General features: G+C 40.9%; 2 protein-coding genes across 2 annotated transcripts; both read left to right on the top strand.

Annotated features, from left to right (window-relative positions):
• The first annotated feature begins 856 nt into the window (after nt 1-856).
• LOC310746644 (olfactory receptor 5P50-like) lies at nt 857-2,833 on the top strand. The gene has a single exon (XM_083580626.1). It carries the CDS (start codon nt 1,319-1,321, stop codon nt 2,297-2,299), a length of 981 nt encoding a protein of 326 aa, XP_083436752.1. The 5' UTR covers nt 857-1,318; the 3' UTR covers nt 2,300-2,833.
• A 4,242-nt stretch (nt 2,834-7,075) lies between these two features.
• Nucleotides 7,076-8,062, top strand: LOC310747450 (olfactory receptor 11A1-like; the record flags this gene model as incomplete). Its single annotated transcript, XM_083581818.1, has 1 exon — nt 7,076-8,062. One exon carries the CDS (start codon nt 7,076-7,078, stop codon nt 8,060-8,062), a length of 987 nt encoding a protein of 328 aa, XP_083437944.1.
• Between the last annotated feature and the right edge of the window lie 1,570 nt (nt 8,063-9,632).

The following is a 9,632-nucleotide window of genomic DNA, read 5'->3' as shown; positions in this document are numbered from 1 at the left end:
TCATTAAACATAAACACCACCCTCCAAACTACTTTGGGACTGGACTCAAGGTGGAGCAGGTGGTCCCCAAGTTGACCCAGGGAGGGTTGATGGTGTGGAGGGGAGGTGCACAGCCCAATTATTTTGACTTTTAAATCCACACATTTTAGTTTCTCTTGAAGTCTCTCCCCATCCCGGTAATTTGCATGTTTTTCTGACTTTCTTGTGCTTCTTATTATGATTAATTTTGTGAATGGGTTTGATACAACTTACTAATCATGTTCAGACACTATGCCTGAATAGGGAAGAGTAACCATGGCTTCCCTGTGTGCTCCATACTGACCATCTTGCTTTGAATGTTTCCTTACTGCACAGTGGTGTCTAAAAACATGTTCAACAAAATGGACTTAGAAAATGCCTGCAGACATTCCCATTCCGTGCTGGTACACTGGGTGTGCAGCATGCAGGAGACATTGCAGGCATGTGTGCATACCCATCCACACACCCTACTCTTGTTGACTTGGGCTTTTAGGAGGTCGCACATGAATTTCACTTCAGCTGAAATGCAGTGGCAGTCTAGGGAGGGTGTGGGAACCCCATGAGAAATTCTGGTAATCAAACACTTTTGCCTTCCCTTGAAACCCTTTGTTTTGTCTACTTAGACATTCCCCAAAGAGATTTACAAGCAATACTTTTTATTACTTATTCAGAAACAAAGAATCCCTCAAACATTTCCTAAGACATTAATTAGGACATGAATGCCTGCTGCTTCTCACATTCTTCTTAAGCCCGATATAAGAAGCCATGGGTGTTAGGACAGAGTTAAGTACTGTCACTGCACTGATCCCTGAGAGGTCTGATGAGGAAACATCATATCTATGCTTAAAGAATATGACTTTGAAAAATCAAAACAGACCACATACAGCTTTGTGGTTTTACTCACAGAACACACCTTGCCATATAAGCAAATTGTGATATATTTTCCTGGATACCTGTTTTCATTTTTCACCTTCAACCTATCATCTCCTAAGTGGATTAATGATAGGAAACTATTTGTCTACTGATATTTGCAGAAGGTGAGTTAACAAATGGAATATACTTTCTCGTGTGCTCAGACTCTGAAAGAGGTGGCAAATTTTCAGGGTTTGTTGTTGCAGGGTTGATATGAACTGTTTGTGTATTGCCTTATGGAACATTGACTCCTGACTCCTCCTGAAGCTGCCCAATTCTTTTATCAAATCAGAGTGCATTCCTTCCTGTTTGCCTCCTTCTCGTGTAATGCTTCTTACGTAATGCTAATCAAACAGATTGCACTTCTCCTGCTAAGCTGGTGAAAAGGATGCAGAAACCAGAGGAGAGAAATGAAACCATCATTACAGAATTCATCCTTCATGGCTTTGGAGACCTACGTGATCTGCAAATTCCTCTTTTTGTGGTGTTTCTAGTTATTTACATCATGACTATAGTTGGGAACCTGATCATTGTTGTACTAGTTGTGAGAGTTCAGCACCTCCATACCCCCATGTATTTCTTCTTGGCCAATTTGTCTTGCTTGGAGATTTGTTACAGCTCAACCATCCTCCCTAGAATGCTGGCCAGTTTCTTAACTCGGAACCAAGCTGTGTCTATTTATAGCTGTTTTCTTCAGTTATGGGCTTTTGCGGTTTTTGCGGCTGTAGAATGCTATCTCCTGGCAGCAATGTCTTATGATCGCTACTTGGCAATTTGCCGACCCCTGTACTACTCCACACTTATGAATCTCAAGATTTGCCTTCAGCTTGTTGCTGGATCATGGATTGGCAGCTTTGTGATAAACACAGCCTCATTTCTCTTTATATCACAGTTATCCTTTTGTGGCCACAACGCCATCAAGCATTTCTTTTGTGATTTCACTCCATTGATTAATCTGGCCTGCAGTGGAGCACAACAAGTTAAACTGGTATCAGCCATTCTGGCTTCTTTTGCTACCCTGCCACCATTCATTCTGACCGTAACATCATATGTGTATATCATTGCTGCCATTCTTCGAATCCCCTCCGCCACAGGAAGGCAAAAGGCTTTCTCTACCTGCTCCGCTCACCTCATTGTGGTGACCATTTTCTACGGCACCCTCACCATTGTGTATGTTTTGCCAGATACCAATGAACTGAAAGAGCTGAACAAAGTGTTCTCTGTTTTTTACACCATCTTGACACCTTTGGTCAATCCCCTCATATACAGCCTGAGGAACAAAGAGGTGAAAGAAGCCCTGAGAAAGTCAGGTAGCCAATTTTGTAATTCACATAAGAGTGCATTGACCTCTTGTTTTCAAATCTTATGATGGTGTTTCTAAACAAGGAGGCTTGATCATGTTGAATTTTAATATCACTTGGAATATTCGCCCTGTATAGCTAAGGAGGAATACAGCAGGGTACCATCTGGATTGGAGATTAATAGTGAATCTCATATCATATTTGGAGCTTTCCAGAGGAACCACAATATATGAATTAATATAGATGAAAATTGATAATTGAAATTTTTTCTTGTACATACATAACTTACACAACTTCTAAGTTACTTAACTTTCCTTGGTCCTTTCCAGTTCAATTATTTTGAAAGTCAGTGTTCATTTCAAGATGAATTGTAATGAGGAATGAAAGAGCTTCTTCTTCAAGAAATTAAAACACTTAAAAGGATTCTGCTTTTGTTTTGGCTGTATTAAACCCCTTGGGTATTCTTTCTAGTACCCTCTACATTTTGGCCAATGAACATCAGAGATGGATGTCATGAAGCACATATAACAAATCAACTTTCTTTTTGCAATACCTTCTCCTAATGTTCACACTTAGTCACACTTATCACCTATCCCTCTTTTAATATTATCATCACTCAGTCCTGAATCACATTAGTCTGTCTCATTCGTTGTATGTTTCATGCAGTGGCTGGCCATGTGATTACAGGCCTTTTCAGTAGTGGACCCCCATTTGTGGAATATTCTGGCCAGGGAAGTGCATCTGGTTCCATCATTGGTGTTTTTTAGGTGCCAGGCTAAGATACTTACTTTTACCCAGGCCTTTGGTAGTGAAACTAGCCTCTACTGTGGTGTTCATCTGGTGGGATAGGATATCTCTTTGCTGTGTCCTTGGATGGCCATCTAGAACATTTTGCATTGTACATTAATTTTAAATTTTATGGCTTTTTAATGGTTTTACTTGTTTGCATTTTGTCTTGTTAAGTCACTTTAAGACTATTTTGTATAAAACCCAGACTCTGCAATCATCACCCAAGTTCCTTCTTCATGTGCCTTGAGAGGTCAGCAACACAAGAATGTGCCTCTTCTGCAGTGGCTTCCGTCTTGCAGAATGCTCTCACAGGGAGGCTCCCCTGGCGCCTTCATAACATATGTTTAGGAACCAGGCAAAAACCTGGCAGCTATACTGGTGACTGGGAGTGGCCGCCAAGACCATATAACACCGGTCCTGAAAGACCTACATTGGCTCCCAGTACGTTTCTGAGCACAATTCAAAGTGTTGGTACTGACCTTTAAAGCCCTGGATGACCTCTGCCCAGTGTACCTGAAGGAGCATCTCCACCCCCATTGTTCAGCCCAGACACTGAGGTCCAGCTCCGAGGGCGTTTTGGCGGTTCCCTCACTGCAAGAAGTGAGGTTACAGGGAACCAGGCAGAGGGCCTTCTCGGTAGTGGCGCCCACCCTGTGGAATGCCTTCCCATCAGATGTCAAGGAAATAAACAACTACCTGACTTTTAAAAGACATATGAAGGCAGCCCTGTTTAGGGAAGTTTTTAATGTTTGATGTTTTATTGTGTTTTTAATATCCTGTTGTGAACAGCCCAGAGTGGCTGGGGAAACCCAGTCAGATGGGTGGGGTATGAATGAATGAATGAATGAATATTATTTTTCCTCTTCTCCCAGGCCTTTGGCAAATTAAACAATTTATGCCCTTTTAAACCATGTGGGTGGATGTTCTTGTTTTGGTTTCTAACTATGTTATGTATTTTTGTGTTTTTACATTGTAAACTGCCCTATAATCCTCAGATGAAGGGTGGTATAGAAATTTAACCCATAATAATATTAATAAAATAAAAAAGTATAAATAATAATAACAATAATAATTCTTCCCTGTGTCTAACACACCATATTCTCCATATAATAAATCAACATACCACATGACTCTGGCATATATTATTCTTACTAGTTACATACCCCTCTCCCTGTTTCCTACAAATACAATGGATACACTTCTTGCACAGCTGGTTAAAGTGCTGCCCCCCCTCTTGGTCACAAGTCCCTTTCATGTATTACTTGAATGACCAAGACAAAGGCAGGCAAGACCAGATGGGTATAGCCACCCTCATATAAATCACACACTCAGAACATTGATACACATACACATGCTCTTTGGGATGTACTATATGCTAGCTGTCATCTAAATGTTAAAAATATTATATTTTTTGTGATAAAGAGAATGGCAGGCATGAAAAGAGTGACCGTGCTCTTTGAAATAAACACACACTGAGCCAAGGGAATCTTGGGTGACCGAGCTAAGTGGGTTAGGTAGAAAGAGCACCATCCAGCTTAGATCAGAATAAGATATTCCTTCATGAATCTTGATCGCAAACTCTTTAGGACTTTGAAGGTTGAGATTACAATATCATCTCAGTTAAAATACAACTGTTTCAAATAAAAATAAATATTTTTCTACTCTTCTACTTTGTTTGATTTTGATTTTGGGATTGAAGCTGAACAAACTCACTATCCAGGGACATCCCGGAGAAGGCGTGGGGCTCCTTTGAGTAATTTCTCTAATATTATCTATCATAAATTCTTTGGGCTTCACTTGAAATTCTTTGGAAGTTGATTTTGCAATGATGCTCCTCAGTGATGTTTTTCAAAGATTACTCCACTACAACATTAGAATATCCCAAGAGGTCAATTAGCCAATAAGTGCCTGTTTCTTCTTCATAAGAAATTACATTCTGGATAAGAAGTTCTGAGCATGAAGGGGAATCAGCCATTGTCACTGAAACTGATCCAGCAACATGACTGGAGAAATCTTCATTTCATCCCTTAAAATTATGGAATTGATAACAAACCAAAAGACCTTTTTCTGATCAGTTCTAAAGAGTGACTCTAGATTATAATCAAAGGTGAGTAGTCCAAGTTATCTATTGCTTTAGATCCCAGTTTTGAATTTCCTGCACATACTGAATACATGATTATTCCAACCAACATGCCATAAAAACAAGTCCCCTATGGTGACCAGATGCAAAGGAGGACAGGGCTTCCATGCCCTTTAATTCTTGTGTAGAAACATCATTCTGTCTTCTCTCCAGCCTACACTACTGTGTCATGCTCAGCTGTTTTAATTAGATAACTTCTTTTTTTGCCAGGAGTCCTATCCTCATTTGCATCTAATCAGCCAAGAACTCTGTCACAAATTAAAGAGGAGCTTCTTTCATCTCTCAGCTTTAAGCAGGGAAATGTTAGTGCAACCGGCTTGCAGAATTTTGGTGGAACAAGTTCAGTGTGAAATCAGCCACTCATCCACTGGGTGACCAATGCTTATTAACCAGCCACCTAGTAGGAAGGCTTATAGAGAGTTTATAGAGAGCAGTTTGGGCCCAATTTTCAAGCTTGGTGGGCACAGGGATAACTTTTCTGGTCAGTGTGAGTTAATTTAATGTGACCAGTTATGAAAGGAGAAAAACCAGTAGATGCTGATGGTTTTGTATAGTGCTATGGTGGCTGCCCTCCCAACACTGGTGTCACTGCAGCTTATCTCAGTGGGACGAGGGAAGGACACGGTGGCAGTGAGTTTGGGGCTGAAAGGGTACACCTATGGAACTAATTGGGCTCTTTTGGCAGTCACAGGTCATAATGTCACTTTAGAATTTCTTAAATTATGGGAAGCCTAACCTCTTAATGCAGTTGGGACAGAGTTAATTCTGGGCTCTGTGAATGCAGTGATCACATGAACATACAAAGCTGCCTTATTTGGTATGCGGTTCCAACAATACACTCACCAGCTGACTTGTGAAACCAACTGTTCATACACTTCAGCACTTCGACATTACATGGCCACACACAATATTCTCGGTAAGACATGAAATGCTGGAGCAGTGATCTAATGCCAGATCATAGCATGGCGTCATCTGTATGGTGAGGACTCCCAGCTCCATTTCTCTGTTACATCTGAATCAGGAGAGGCTGTGACTATTTTCAAAGGTGCCTAGCTGCGGTGGTTGGGTGGATGAGAACCAACAAACCAAAGCTGAATCTTGTCAAGATAGAGACACAAGGTTTCACACCATCTGAATAAACAGTTGATGTGTAGTTCGTGAATGATCCTTGATCCACCTTTGTCACTGGAGGGCCAAGGGACCTCTGTGATGTGCAGCACTTATTATTGGCTTAGGGTGGGATGCCAACAATGCCCTTTCCTTGGTCACTCTGATTCATGCATCAATTATTGTAATGTTCTTTTATGTGGCACTTTCATTGGAATTGTTCCAGAAGCTGCAACTGGTGCTATTGCACTTGAGTTGAAGGAACTGCAATGGCTGACAATCAGCTACCAGGCCCAGTTCAATATCTTGTTGTTAACATAGAAAGCCTTGAAGAATTCAGGACTGTGTTACCTGAAAGACTGCTTGCTCCTGCATGGGCCAGTAAGATCACTTAGATCATCTGGGAAACTTCTAGTCATGGCAGTGCACCCTACATAGGGTAGAGAACAAAAATTGACATTTTCTGCACTTGCCCTTGTACTATGTGCCATATGTAAAGCAGTAGCTATCAGTTGCTTCAGATATCTTGTAAAGACTTACTGTATCACGATGCTCTGGTTTTCCCTGCTGCATAAGATTTTACACAGTTATATGTGCTTGAGTTCCCTACATTGTTTTATATACTCTTATATGGATACTTTCATGATTTTAAGCTCTGCTTTTAAATTAAGAAATTGAAAAATATAAAATATACTGTATTCTTCCTTCCTCTTGACTACCTCCCTATTTTTTTCCTTTCTTTCTTCAAGCGATAATTTTTTTTATTGTTGATTGGACAAATTCCATTCCCCCCCTTCAACTGAAAAAGATGCAAAAACCTGCTGGGCGTAATGAGACCATCATTACAGAGTTCATCCTTCGTGGCTTTGGAGACTTCCATGACCTACAAATTCTTCTCTTCATTGTTTTTCTCATGATTTACATCATGACCATGGTTGGGAACTTGATCATTGTTGGACTAGTTGTGACTGATCGGCACTTACACACACCCATGTATTTCTTCCTTGGAAATTTGTCTTGCTTAGAGACCTGTTACAGCTCAACCATCCTCCCCAGAATGCTGGCCAGTTTATTAACTCATAATGATAGTGTGTCTATTCGTAGCTGCTTGGTCCAATTCTGGACTTTTGGGGTTTTAGCAGGAACAGAATGCTATCTCCTGGCAGCAATGTCTTATGATCGTTGCCTGGCAATATGTCGACCACTGCATTATTCCACACATATGAATGCAAAGGTTTGCCTCCTGCTGGTGGTTGGATCTTGGATGAGCAGCTTTGTGATGGACACAACAGTATTTATATTTGTATTGCAGCTAACATTCTGTGGTCACAATGTTATTCAACATTTCTTTTGTGATTTCACTCCATTGATTAATCTGGCCTGCAGTGACACACGGCGGGTTAAACTCATATCAACTGTTCTGACTTCAATAGCTACCCTGCCACCATTCATTCTGACCTTAGCATCATACATGTACATCATTGCAGCCATTCTTCAAATTCCATCCACCACAGGAAGGCAAAAGGCCTTCTCTACTTGCTCTTCTCACCTCATTGTGGTGACCATTTTCTATGGCACTCTCATCATTGTATATGTTTTGCCAGATACCAATGAACTGAAAGAGCTGAACAAATTATTCTCTGTTTTTTACACTATCTTGACACCTCTAGTCAATCCCCTCATATACAGCCTGAGGAACAAGGAGGTGAAAGAAGCCCTGAGGAGAGCAGGCAGCCATATGTGCAAATGTGCATTCAACTCTGGCCTTCAAATCTTTAGATGTTGCCTAAGGTAACTAGACTTCCATAGCTAGAAAAAAGGGAACGATATGGAGTTTGTGAACCTCACACACACTAAGAAAGGCAACATTCAAAAATCATTTAGGCTATGTTCTAAGACCTTGGAGACATGTTACAGAGCCCTAATGAACATTATAGGTGAACATCGTAAGCCACATATGACAAATCAATTGCAATACCTTTTTGTAGCCATTCCTAATGTCTGCACAATTAATCACATACTCCTACCATTCATGTAACCCCCTCTCTAACATTCCCATTGTTCTGCCCCATAGCACATTATGCTCCCCTGTGTCTAACACATCCCATTCGCGTAATGCATATAATCCATCAACATAGCACATCATTTCCACATGCACTTCTTCTTACTAGTTACATACCCCTCTCCATTCCCTCGAAATACCATGTTAAACCTTTCCACACACCGACTTAAGTGCTACTCCTTCTTTCTCACACACAAGACCCATTGACCAAGCCCCATTACTCATGTGACCAAGACAAATATAGGCTTGGTCAAAATGAATGTGGTCATTCCCACTCCACCACCAAGCCTACGTAGTCATGCAGCCTACATACTCACATGCATATGTACATATGCATACAATATGCAAACATATTTTTTTTACACACTAGATCACAGAAGAACTGCTATATAAAATGCAGTGAAATGTGGGTTTCAAAGGATATTTGTGTTTCAGTTTGCATCTGGGAAGTGTGAAACAAGTATGCTGGTTTTTAAGTGAAAACTGTGGAGGAGGAGGCGCACAATGCAAGTGTAGCACAAAAAACTGCACATCTTTTGGTCTCACACTTGCAGGAGGCAGCTAACTTGTGTGAGAATGCAGGACCAAAAATGGGACATTCTGGGATCCAGTCAGAAGCAGGGATGGCTTCTGTAATTCTTTCTGGGGTGTCCCGGTCAAATTGGGATGGTTGGAGGATATGCAGATCCAGCAGACCCTCATCCAGCGACTGGTAAGGAGCACCATAGCTTCTGAACTCTGAACCAAGGGAATCTTGAGTGACCAAGTTAGGTGGGTCAGATGTAAAGATCGCTATTCATGGGGTGGGAACTAGATCAGTATGACATATTCCTTCAAATGTCTTGGTCTCAAACACTTTAGAACTTTAAAGGTTAAAATTACATTCAGCACCTCAGTTAAGATAGAGCTATTTCAAATAAAACATAGAATCATAGAATTGTAGAGTTGGAAGGGACTTCAAGGGTCATCAAGTCCAACCACTGCAATTCAGGACTCCTGCCCACAGCTGTCACTGAGTGGACTCGAACCACTAACCTTCTGGTTAATGGCCAGATGCACTGACCCATTGCACCACAGGAGAGACTAAATATTTGAAATGCGTTTCCTTATTCTTCTCCCTTTCTATTTGCTTTATTTTGTATTTTGGGATTGAAGCTCATCAAACTCACCATCCAAGTACAACCTTGAGATGGGGTGCTCCCCCACCCTTGAGACATTTTTCTAATGTTATTATAAATAATGTTGGTTTCTCTTGAACTTTTTGGAAGTTGAGTGTTTAGTGATGCTCCTCCTCCTTTTTCAA

The sequence above is a fragment of the Podarcis filfolensis genome (assembly GCF_964270895.1).
Source record: "Podarcis filfolensis genome assembly, chromosome: 13".
Taxonomy (NCBI): Eukaryota; Metazoa; Chordata; class Lepidosauria; order Squamata; family Lacertidae; genus Podarcis; species Podarcis filfolensis.
Note: the sequence above shows the minus strand (reverse complement) of the source record. Positions and strands in the feature narration are given on the sequence as shown.